This window comes from Sycon ciliatum, chromosome 13 (genome assembly GCF_964019385.1).
Source record: "Sycon ciliatum chromosome 13, ocSycCili1.1, whole genome shotgun sequence".
Lineage (NCBI taxonomy): Eukaryota > Metazoa > Porifera > Calcarea > Leucosolenida > Sycettidae > Sycon > Sycon ciliatum.
This window is the reverse complement of record NC_088655.1, coordinates 26,914,510-26,927,118: the sequence shown is the minus strand read 5'-3', so window position 1 is coordinate 26,927,118 and position 12,609 is coordinate 26,914,510. Positions and strand designations below refer to the sequence as shown.

At 49.6% G+C, this 12,609-nt stretch overlaps 1 protein-coding gene across 1 annotated transcript in view; it reads left to right on the top strand.

Moving 5' to 3' along the window:
* The window catches only part of LOC135829733 (leucine--tRNA ligase-like), a 42,108-nt gene extending 29,764 nt beyond the window's left edge, over positions 1-12,344 (top strand). The window contains exons 22-30 of the mRNA XM_065342125.1: positions 1-12; positions 1,189-1,242; positions 4,573-4,609; positions 6,836-7,011; positions 7,414-7,488; positions 8,100-8,214; positions 9,807-9,835; positions 10,263-10,340; positions 10,894-12,344. The exon at positions 1-12 is cut by the window's left edge and continues 80 nt beyond it. Coding sequence (XP_065198197.1) covers positions 1-12; positions 1,189-1,242; positions 4,573-4,609; positions 6,836-7,011; positions 7,414-7,488; positions 8,100-8,214; positions 9,807-9,835; positions 10,263-10,340; positions 10,894-11,067 — 750 coding nt within the window. The 3' untranslated portion in view covers positions 11,068-12,344. The remainder of the gene's footprint in view (positions 13-1,188; positions 1,243-4,572; positions 4,610-6,835; positions 7,012-7,413; positions 7,489-8,099; positions 8,215-9,806; positions 9,836-10,262; positions 10,341-10,893) is intronic.
* The last annotated feature ends 265 nt before the right edge of the window (positions 12,345-12,609 follow it).

The following is a 12,609-nucleotide window of genomic DNA, read 5'->3' as shown; positions in this document are numbered from 1 at the left end:
ATCGACCCAATGGTTAGTTAGAGATGATACGCCTCACCGGGTTCAAGTTTGTGTGTGGTCTTCACCATTGTGGGATGGAGGCTTAAGGTTACTGTAAAAGCAGACATTTTGATGGTGTTTTATTTTCGGTAACTTCGGTGCCGAAATTTTTACCGAGAATAAAACTCATCGAAAATTTCGGTATAGTACTACTAGTACACTTACCTGGAAAACGGGTTTACGGAAAATTTCCCTCAATACCAAAAATATTACACCATCGAAAAATTTCTGCTTTTACAGTATCTGTAATATTGTGGGGTTGGGCTTTGGGTGATCTACACCGTTGTGAGGTTAGGCATGAGGTGATCTTCACCATTGTGAAGGTGTAAGCGTTCACGCTCACATGCAATGTCACCATTGCTGGCATGTTGCCTTGACGACTACAAAGGGAAATCCCCAGGGCTCCTACATTGGTATGATGTCTTTGAAAGCCTTTTCCCTGAACCAAGAGTACATAATCTCCCAGAGTGTGCAACTCGGATGGGGTTGTGGGACGGGGCAATCCGTGACGTACGTCATTTTTTGGGTCGGACTTGCGTCATCCCGTCGTCACGGTCCACCACGGACACACTTCCCCTACTCATGATGTCACACCATGACGTGCAACACGGATTTCGCCGTGCCAGATCTGATCAGCGAAGTTGCGCACTTTGGGGGATTATGGGCTCTTGTCGAAGCTTGTAATAGGTCATAGTCTGTGGGCACGTCTCAGTGTTCATTGCCTGCGTGATCGTTAAGCATGGTTAAAAGGAAGGTGGGCACTTTTGACGGCTGACGGCTTCCGACTTTGAAAACGTTTCTTGGGGACGTGATTCATCTTTTTGTACGGGTAACTTCGTGAAGCAGACAAGGCATTAAACCGAGATGGCGAATGTCTCAACGGTGTAATGCACCTGAATTGTGGAAAACTGCGCTCCTTAAAGATAGGAGTGTGAAGTAAACATAGATGTGAAACGAGCACGGTGCAGTTCTAAATGGATATTACGTCCTGGGATTATGGAATATGAGCCTGAAATCAAGTCTTCTGTCACTCTATCTGTATGTGTGTGTGTGTGTGCGTGTGTGTGTGTGTGTGTGTGTGTGTGTGTGTGTGTGTGTGTGCACGCACGTGCGTGTGCCCATGTGTGTGTTCGTGTCACCATACTGCAGGACCTGATTTCTCGTTTCGGCGCCGACACAATCCGTCTGTATATCCTTGGTGATGTAAGTTGAGTGTTCCTATTTCCCTAGCCCTTTTTGGATTCAGTGAAGTGCAGTATAACCTGTCAAGACAACCACTCTGATAAGGTGACCACCTGTCCTAGAGGACCACTACCACTAGGACCCAGGGGTGGTATTTCCAGTCGAATTAACCTGGATAAGGAGACCACCTGGTAACAGAGACCACCTGGTAACAGAGACCACCTGGTAACAGAAACCACCTGGTAACAGAGACCACGTTTGTAAGGTCCCTTAAGCGGTCGTCTTAGACAGGTTTCGCTCTACAGCGAAACTTGTCAAGACGACCACTCTGATAAGGCGACCACCTGTCCTAGAGGACCACTACAACCAGGACCAAGGGACGTTAATTCCAGTCGAATGACCCTGGATCAGGAGACCACCTATACACGGGGACCACGTTTGTCAGGTCCCTCCTTGAGCGGTCGGCTTTGACAGGTTTTACTGTAGTTCGACCTCCACCACATACTGTAAAAGCAAAAAAATCGGTGGTGTTTGATTTTCGTTAACTTCTGTGCCGAAATTTTTACCGAAAATAAAACGCACCAAAAATTTCGGTATAGTACTAGTACACTTACCTGGAAAACGGGTTTACCAAAAATTTCCCTCCACCGAACCGCCGATTTTGGAGAATACCGAAAATATTGCCCCACCGAAAATTTCTGCTTTTAAGTACGCTCTCTGGCCGACCTCATTCATACCGGCAACATGGCTCTGATTGGCCGTAGATACAAACAAATAACATTTCCTCCATTCGAGTACAGCGCTGTTTCGGCCAGTAAGATCTCATCAGTGAAGGTTAAGAGTGCTGAATGGCTAGAATTATTTTAGCAGCATTCCACTGAATACTGATACATATGCGCAGGAATGTTGGCGTCTTGTGTTCAAATTGTTCATGCTTTTTGCACCGTAGCCTAGGGACGCATCCAGACGGTGTGTTTGCGTGAGTGGGTTTCACAGAAGCACGATGGGAATCATGAGTGACATCCACCCATTCACGCCAGAGACTCAGTGAATCTTTATTTTTATTTTTACTATTGAATACAGTCCTACTGAGTGTGTGTGTGTGTGTGTGTGTGTGTGTGTGTGTGTGTGTGTGTATGTGTGTGTGTGCTCGAACGAGAACACTGCGTCTTCCAACATGGTGCGCCAGGAAGACCAGGCATCGTCTACTGTTTGCGCATTTCGGATCGTATCTAGGAGGGGCAGCTTCCACAAGTGGTCGTTAAGTTCTTGCCTGTCAGTATGGGCGAAGTCAAGCCGAGTGGATAGACACGGAGACGAGGATTGAGGGTTTGGCGTTGCTGGGAGCTTAGGGACAGCGAAATCGAAAACAACAGGACAGTGGTCAGACACGGGTGGGAGAATGGTGAGATGCGAGAGTTTAAACGAAACATTGGTTATAACTAAGTCAAGCAGAGAAGATGTATTGCCGCTAGGCGAATAGCGGGCTGCCTGCTGGTCTACAACTTGGGATAGGCCAAGGTTATCAAGGGTGTCAGACATGTATAAACCAGCAGGTGTGTCTGGATCGGGTGTCAGCCATCTGGATAGACAAGCGTTGAAATCACCCACAACTAATATGGAAGCCTGTGGACAAGGTATTGATAGGATACATGTACGGAATGAGTCACAGAACTGGGCTGGTGATTGCCAAGGTGGGCGGTAACAGCAAAACACGAAAGCGGGAGTAGGGCGATGATGGAGTTCAATGCATACTATTTCAATAGTCTGGTCACGAGGTTGAAGGTCCGGACGGTGTGTATGTGATATTGATGGATGTACAAGAAATGCCACTCCGCCGCCATGCCGTAGGTTGTCGCTGTGTCGGTCATTTCGTATGACAGCATGGTCAGCTGAAGGTGCAAGTAGGCAACTGGGAATATCAGCGGTGAGCCAGGTTTCAGTAACACCCAGTATGTCCAGTTGAGAGGTGGAGAACAGATTCTTAATTTCGTCAGACCTTTTGAGCCAGCTGCAAGTGTTAACTGTGCCGAGCCTAATATTAGGATGAATTGTAGAGTAGAGTGCTGGGGTTGGAGGATTTGGGGACGAAGGGGTGAACACAGGAGCATGCAGATTCAGGGGTTGTGAATACCGGTAGGTGGTGTGTGGCATTATACTTTAGCGGGTTTGGTGGCCCAGGCCTCTGTACCAAATCGCCACTCTCTTACAGTACGGCCAACTTCGTCAGGCCAGAACGATTCTTCCGCGACCTTCTTGGCGTCCGTGACCAAGACTGTAATACGAGCAGAGGCTGTTCTAAAGTGCACGGAGGTGTACACGACGCTTTGTACTACAGATACGCCTTGTGCCTTGCAGTGTTCAGCTATTGAATCCGCATCGCAGTCCGGGTCAACATTTCCAATGTAGTACACCGTCACGCGGGGTCATCCTACGAGTCCAGGTGCACTCTTGGGTGTTTTCGGTGCTGTGTACCGCGATGTCTCCTCCCTACGGTGGTTTGGCTTTTGCGGACGTTTGTCGTGGCCAAGTGCATGCGGCCTTGGTGGCTGCCTTGCGGAGTCTGCGTACGAATTTTCTACAATGTGCTGTGCAGCTGGGCCTTGTGTTTGTAGCGGTGCATGTGACAGGTCTGGGGTAGCGTCGGTACTCATACTAAAGTACATGGGGAGAGTACTACTTGTAGTAGTTCTGAGATGAGTTGTATCCGCAGGGTCAGCGTGGACGTGGGTCAAACGGGATTGGTAATCTTGTTCAGCATGCAGTTCACGTCGGAGCTTTTGCACGTCGTCCTTCAACGCCTGAATTTCCCTGTCGGAATCTCTCAGCTGTACATTCACATCTTTCATCGTCTTTAGCTCTGTTTTCAGTTCCCTTACTACCCCGGTAAGTTCGGAGAGTGCGGCGCAAAGGCTAGCTACATCAGGGTTAGCATGACTTACGGGAGCCGAGTCCTTGGATCCTCTCAGTAGGGCAATCAGCATTGGCCTGTTCACCGTTCTGGGGAACTCCAGTCCCAGTCGCTGGATGAGCTCCTTGAGCTCGTCGTCAGTAACCACGGCGGTGTCCGTTTGGGGTCGAGTTTCCCAGCCATTATATCACTATTTACTGGTGTTCCAAGGGCCTATTGCCCCGGGAAACCGAAAAAAGGAGTAAAGGTCAGGAGCTCGCAAATTTGCATCCACCCTGACAGGTAAAAAATTGTCATCCTGTGTGTGTGTGTGTGTGTGTGTGTGTGTGTGTGTGTGTGTGTGTGTGTGTGTGTGTGTGTGTGTGTATGTGCGTTCGTGCATGCGGTCGTGTGTGCGCATGTGCGTGTGTGCGCGTACGGCCGTTTGTTGTTTGTTGCAGTCTCCGAGCGCAAACAGCTTCAAGTGGCAAGAGGGAGGTAAGGATGTCCAGCTACGCACACCCTGGCATACCCTGGCACACCCCGGCACACCTTGGCACACCCTGGCTTACCCTGGCACACCCCGGCACACCTTGGCACACCTTGGCACACCCTGGCACACCCTGGCACACCCTGTCTTCTAACAGCTTAATGCCTTTACCTGTACTACAGTGTTATGCGTTTTGTTCTGGCTGAGTCAGTGACTGATGTTTGCCATATTTTCCGGAATATAAGCTGCACTTTTAAAAACACTTGTTATTCACTTAAAACAAGTCAGTGTGGCTTAGGGGCCATCCGCCATTATCGATAACTTTCACGGAAGGAACAAGTTTAGTCATGACCCTCCTCCCCCCCCCCCCCCCCCCCACACACACACACACACACACCCCCTAAACGAAAAGTATATTGACAGCTAGAATAGAGTGCTGTTTCAGCTGTCAATATTTTTTCATAACGAAACTCTCCTCGACCCACCCATCCATAAACGAGACTTTTTCATTTTGTGTAAAAGATTGCCAATCATGGACGGCCCCTAATACTGCAGTGAAACCTGTCTAAGACGACCGCTCAAGGGACCTTCACAAGGTGGTCTCTGTTACCAGGTGGTCTCCTTATCCAGGGTCATTTGACCGGAAATAGCATCCCTCGGTCCTGGTTTCAGTGGTCTTCTAGGACAGGCGGTCGCCTTATCCGAGTGGTCGCCTTATCCGAGTGGTCACCTTGACAGGTTTTACTGTACTTCGTACAATGACCAAATGAATGGTGATACACGGGGTGAATGTCTGTGTATTTTCATTTTGTGACAACAAAAAACCCTGGGTGCGGTGTTGTGATGATCAGGTCACAGGTGTATACTGTGTGGCCTGGTCTGGGCAGGTTAATGACGTCATCATGATGTCACCAAATTCAGTGCAAACTTCAAACATGTATAACTCGGGAACGGCTGCTCCGATCAACCTGGGATTTTCCCCATTGGAATCAGTGCAGTTTTTGCTACAGGGTGTGAAGTTTTCATTTTAGGGTTTTCAAAGGCTGCTCAATACATCAAAGTGCAGAGCGGTCCACTACACTGTTACTGGAAACGAGAGGCTGTCTCTGCATCAGCTTCAACGAGTCTACAGTCCGTTTCAAAAATATAAACATGGTATTTTTGAAATATTTCAAATTTGGCTGGAGCTTTTTGAGAATTTTTTCCGGAATATTGCTCAGGTCCTTCACATTATCATAATAGATTTTAAAAGCGATCGGGTAGCAAACGCCCAATTTCGAAATGTTTAATGCACAAAGTGATCACAGACTTTACGTGGTATAGATGCTGGTCTAACGGTCGTTTGAAATCACGCGTCTATATTTTTGAAACACACTGTTGTCATGACAGTGCAGGCAACCCCGTGAATGACAAGCCTCAATCATGAGAAACGTGTCGTTAGTCGCGAGTTGTTATTAGGGAGGTTTAGTTCCCACGTAACGGAAACGCGTACGTGGGTGATACACGTAAAGTGGATGAAGGGCATCCACGTGGCAATGTTGTGTTGAGTCACACGGAGCAAACAAAAGCATGAAGCGGAAGGCCCAAACCTGGTCAACGACGAAGCTACCCGGGCCTAAGAAGCTCATCGAATATTTTGATTTCGTGCTTCGGAAACTTCTTCAGCTGAGCACCCTCACAGCTCGCAAGATGCGCTCCATTCTGATTTTCAACCACGTTCCGGCGGAACGTGGGTGAGCCTCCATACACGGTATGTCGTGAATCGGAAAACGTCTGTACGTGGGTCACTGAGTATCACGTGGTGCACACGCGTAAAGTAGCCACGGATTACGTGGGACTAAACCTCCCTACTATAGCCGAGGCGACTACATAGTATGAATAAGTGAGTACTGGCAAACAGGTTTGGATCACAAGCACTGCGCAAACAAGTACACAAAGGTCAAGCACTGATGAACACTACATGACCAGGATACAATACACCATGCAAAGCTCTATTGATTCCAGGCACAGTGAGACCTTGCCTAACCGCACACATCCGTTTTCCACACAAAATATCCGGATAGGCGAGGGAACCGGATCACTGAACACCGGCTATGTTGGATGCATCGCGTATGCTGTAAATCAGTAAGCAGCTATTTTCTTCCGGACGGCAAGGAATCCGGATAAAGAGGACCGGATAAGCGAGGTCTGACTGTACATGATGTCCATGGTACGTGTATTGTGTGCACGCACAGGCCTCATCGGCTACCACAGGATGCTGAGCCGGCAGTGGGTGCTGCTCAAGGACTATCGCGATTCACGGCGACAGGCATTGGCCAGCGGCCTGCGCGTGGACGAGGACAACTTGCCGGCTGAACATCTGGCAATCCTGTCCGAGCTGGAGATCCGCGCCATGGAATCCATCGCCAAGGTTAGAACCTACCTCTCCACCGCACCGGCCGACCTACACCTGCACCGCACGAGAGCCCCCGTACAATGCATGCTTTGGCTCACTGTTTAGGCGAGTAGACCGCATAGGGTACGGGGGGGGGGGGGGGGGGCATGTGCACCCCCTAAAATGTTTGACCTAGGTTCAGCATGCACATATTAACCATTTACCATGAACATAATGCGATGCACCAGCCATCCTACACATATGCGGCCGTGCAGCTCTCCCTAAAAGGGGGACCAGCTACGCTCCTGCAACACCTCTGTTTTTCCTTTGGCATAGCAGAGTAGTCCCTGAAGCTTGCTCCTACTGTTTTGTTGGGAACTTCAATTTGCGAACTGTTCTTTCCTGCTCTCACCTTCTGGATGTCTTCTTGCCTTTCAGTGTTCGAATGCTTTTGAGGCACAGTCCTTCCAGACAGTTGTCCAGCAAATTGCTCGCCTCCATGACCGCCTGAATGTAAGTTACTGTCCCTTTTCTTGATGTTTGTGATGCCAGTAATATATACTGCTCTTTTCTCTTTCTCTTTTCTGTCTGTCTGTCTCTCTCTCTCCCTCTCTCTCTCTCTCTCTCTCTCTCTCTCTCTCTCTCTCTCTCTCTCTCTCTCTCTCTCTCTCTCTCTCTCTCTCTCTCTCTCTCTCTCTCTCTCTCTCTCTCTCTCTCTCTCTCTCTCTCTCTCTCTCTCTCTCTCTCTCTCTCTCTCTCTCTCTCTCACTCACCAACCTCTTCAAACCTGACATTGGGACAATGACATACCTAGCTATGAAAACCTATACAACTGTGGCTGAGAGCCATGCCACTAATTCACCTTTGGGTGCCTATTACCACCCTCGATATCGGACGGTCCCGCCCAAATAGGGATGGTTGGCAGGCATGATTGATGACTGTGCTTTTTTTCAGTCCACCCAACTCGCAACACACAAACGGTCCTTGACTACGCCACATGCAGTAAATTGTCCAAATTTTCATCCAGGAGTGCTTCATCAGGGATGATGTGATTTGGCCATACTCTTCTTTTTGTTGTGTACCATGGTGTCGGCTGTTGCTCTCATCCCTGGTGTTGTGTACAGCCTGCAGTTCAGAACCCGGGTGTGGTGACAAGCGATGTTGTGCATCGCGGCATGCAGTGCGTCATGATCATGCTCTGGCCACTGGCACCGCACATGGCTGAGGAGCTCTGGCAAGGTATGTGAGGGTGTGGGGGGGGGGGGGGTAGTACATATGTGTGTGTGTGGGTGGGGGTGGGGGTGGGGGGTAGTACATGTGTGTGTGTGTGTTGGGGGGGGGGGGGGGGGGTAGGTGTGTGTGCAGGGCCGTAGCAGGCGGTCCGGCAGCTGCCGGACCAATATTCGGCCAAAAAAAAAAAAAAAAAAAAAAAAGGGGGGGAGCTCACCCATGTGAGCAGTTCAGGATGTCCATCCATGATGATGATGATGTGTGCAATAAGTAGTATAGAGGTATTAGGGGTCGTCGCAAAAGTTTTCTGTCGTCCCTGAAACGAACATCGTTCATTTCGTACTTGGACCCCCTCCCCTCCCTCTGAAACGAACACAGCTTGCTATGCTGGACGACGAAAATCGCATGCATGTACATGTCATATGCACAGTGTCGGTCGACTTGCGATTTTGGCTCGCACCCCCTCCCCCCCCAAACGAATCATGTTCGTTTCAGGGACGACAAAAAACTTTTGCGACGACCCCTTACATAGTAGTGCCGGCAAGAGTTATGGACTCTTGGTGCCGGTAGTAGACCTACATTGCACATGTCATCAGGAATATGACCCTGCTGAAGGTCATGAGGACAGTCATGCCCGTGAATGTTCCTACTCTGTACTTCCGGAAACGTGTTCGGATTCTTTTCTTCCTCCAATTCTTTCTAGATAGGGTTTGTACCAAAGATAGTCCATTGCAATACACTTTCTCCTCCTCCAAAGGTACATTTTGGTTCTTTTATCACATGCATTTAGATACTGTTGCTATGCCTTCACAGGCTTCAACAAGTTCTGTTTGGACGGACACAACATGCTGATGCCTTTTTCCTGACTCATGCAGAACGTCCTTCTTCCTTTTCTCGCCCTATATAGCTCTACATGGTCACGATTACATGCATGTACATGTACATTGTACAATGTATGTACATGTGTTTTTGTTTTGTTTTGGCGGGGTAACGGCCTCTTTTACGGGCAAGATAAAGTCATGTACATGTACCGGCATATGTATGAGTATGGGGGGGGGGGGAGGGGGAGCATCAAAGTCGGATCTTGCCGGACCAACCTAAATGGGGCTGCTACGGGCCTGGTGTGTGTGTGTGTGTGTTGGGGGGGGGGGGGTACGTGTGTGAGGACGTGTGTGTGTGTGTGGGTGTGTTGGGGGGGGGGGGGTACGTGTGTGAGTGAGGGGGTGGGGGGGGTGGGGGGGGTGGGGGGGGGTGGGGGGGGGGGGGCGCGTGTGGGTGGGTGTGTATGTGTATGTGTGTACTGAAGTACAAGTGTGTGTGTGTTTATGTGTGTGTGTGCGTATGTGTACAACTATTGTACATGTATACACAAATTGTGTGTGTGTTGTGTGTGCGTGCTTTTGGGGTACATGCGTGACTGTATACTTACAGATTTGACTGTTGGGGGAAGGGGGGGGGGGGGGAGGGACGTATATTCAGGACTTCTTTTTGCTGTGTTTGAGAAGTCCTATCGGTTCACTGTCTGTTGTCCCTTTTGGTCGATTGGTCTTCTTTCATGCAAGCACTGACTTTTTGTTGCCGTCTGTTCTTGTCCTTTGCAGGACTGGAAGACATCCACGGAGTGGAGAAGGTATGTGTTGTTCTTTTAGAGGAGTGTCACGTCTCCTTTTTGCTCTTGTTCTTTCTTGCCATGGTGGCTTGCAAAGCTCTGCATGCCTGCTTTACTGGAATATAGTCACTTCGGAAGCTTTCCATGTCCGCCGTGGGGAGATATGGGTGTGTGTGTATGTGCATGCATGCGTGCGTGCGCGCGCGCACGTGTGTGTGTGATTGTGTCATTATTTGCGAGCTGTTGGTATACCCGAGGTCGTTATTCACGAGGTTGATTGTACTTCGGATGCAACGTACACTTTTCTGTTCCCGCGTGAGTACTGTTTTTCATCACGCCAAGCAACCACCGCGCTGCATGCGTGGATGTCATGTCATGTGTGTCCCGCTGTCCGTGTGTCCCGCTGTCCGTGTGTCCCGCTGTCCTGCTATGTGTGTGTTCTTTGCAGCCAAGTCGGGTGTGGCAGCAGTCCTGGCCGAAGCCTGACGAGTTCCAGAAATACGCCTTGGATGAGTGGACTGTCAGGGTGAGTTTTGTTGTGGTTTGTTTTTTGTTTGTTTGTTTTTGTTTTTACACCATAGCTCAGTGGTTAGAGCATCGCTGGACTCCAGTGAAGGTCCCTGGTTCGAGTCCTGGTGGTGACAGTCGTTTTTTCGTCAGACTTTTCCCTTTTCCATTTCCTCAACCAGTGGATTTTAAGTAAAAGGGGGAGGCTTCCTGCAGTTTCATGTATAGGGGAAGTTACGCCTGAAATCAAATTGGAAATGGAGTAGGCAATTGGAAGCTGAACTCCTCATCCCTTTTGCTGTCTATTGTATGGCAACATACACCTCTGTGTGGTACTATCGACGTCGCCGTGTGTGCTCAGCTGTGATTGCGCTGCCGCAAGCTTTTAAATGCAAATGTTCATTTTGTCTTCTGTCTCTTTCTATCTACCGTCTCTCTCTCTCTCTCTCCCTCTCTCTCTCTCTCTCTCTCTCTCTCTCTCTCTCTCTCTCTCTCTCTCTCTCTCTCTCTCCCTCTCTCTCTCTCTCTCTCTCTCTCTTCACTCACCCCCCCCCCTCCCCGTCTCACTCCAGATTGTCGGCAGCTCGGAGTTGCTGAGGTTCCAGATGCCAGCTAAGTACTCGTCTGACTTGGATGCGGTGCAGAAGCGTGCACTTTCCGACGAGGTTATCCGTACTCGACTAGCTGGACGCAAAGTCCAGTCGGCGAACATCAGGAAATGCTTTCTGACATTGGAAGTGGAATAACATCATACCAAGAATGCGTAATGGATGCTTGCAACGACGATGCCGTCATGTCAAGACTCTTGCAGGCAGCTCTTGCACGTCACACCTTCGCGAGTCTAGCCGAGTACCGTGTCGCATCTGGATTTGCTGTGTCGCTGCGTGCTTGTGGACTTGTGTCGCTTGTCACGTTTACACGTGCACACGGCATTGCACGTACTTGCGGGTGTATGCACGCATGCACGCTCGGTGGACCTTACCCGCTTGTCTGGCACTGCTGCACCTGCCCGTCCTGCACTGCTGTACCTGCCCGTCAGCCTGGTGTGATGTGCGTTGCGGCTCGTACTGCGGGAGCGCAACATCATCGTTATGTGTTTGCTGTGGATATGCGTGCACATGTACATACGTACATGTTTGCATCGAGTCATACTGTGCACAAGCGCATGGCTGCACACATGTATGTGTGGACATACGCTTGCGTGAACATACGTAAGCTTGCATGGACATGTTGGTGTGGACACATGCGGCAAGTGTGGACGTACGCTTGCGTGAATGTAAGCTTGCGTGGACACATGCAGGCGTGGACATACGCTTGCGTGGACATATGTATGCCTTGGCATATGCTTACATGGACTGTATGCGTGCGTGAAATCAGGATAAATCTCGGCGGTACGTGCCTTGCCTTTCACTTTGAGTTTATAACTCCCATCTCCTACTTTGCCTGTACACTGCAGCATAGGAACAAGTATGCTTTCCTATTTCAGAACTTCCCATGGCTTTTAGGCTTTATTTACCTTGCAAACTCGGCTATTAATTTATGGGGTGCGTCAAAAGGAACCTTGGACATTCATCCAGGTAGCTGCCCGGCTTTTGAAGCAACGAATACCCGATGCCCTCCCTCTCTCACCTCTCATCCCTGAATCAACCAAGGCAGCTAACGTGTTACTTTGGCAGGCCAGGCTTTCAAAACCCGTGTCTGTGTGCTCTCGCTGCTGCTACTACTGCTGTATTGTACTGCCGATCCCCCCCCCCCCCTCTCTCTCTCCAGTTTCTGCTCCTGTCGAATTTGTTTCCCCTCCCCTCCCCCCCCCCCCCCCCGCCTCTCTCTCCAGTTTCTGCTCCTGTCGAATTTCTACCCGAGAAGCAACTTCAGCATGCCTTGTATGTCAAAATTCGGTGTTGAACCGACTCATGCACTGCTCTTCATGATGCATGCTGTTGCAGGAATTAGATAGAGGTTATGCGAATGGTTTCATGCCGGATTTTCTAATGGGCAATAAGTATAGAGCATCAGCCAGCGGATTCCCTTATGAGTGCTCAATATACAGCATGAGTCAGCGGATTTTTCAATGGGCGCTAGGTATGCAGGGCGAGTCGCTAGTGCAAGTGCAGCGCCGTGGTGCGACTTTGCCAGAGCATCTCAACTGATGAGGTAATGGTAAATTGCATAACCTCTATAATAATTATTGTATACATGTGCCTGACTGAGGCTGTGCTGTGACCATGTAAACGAACGACTACACGTAAAATCGTAAAAGGGGATCACGTGGGATCCCGTGCCCCCTA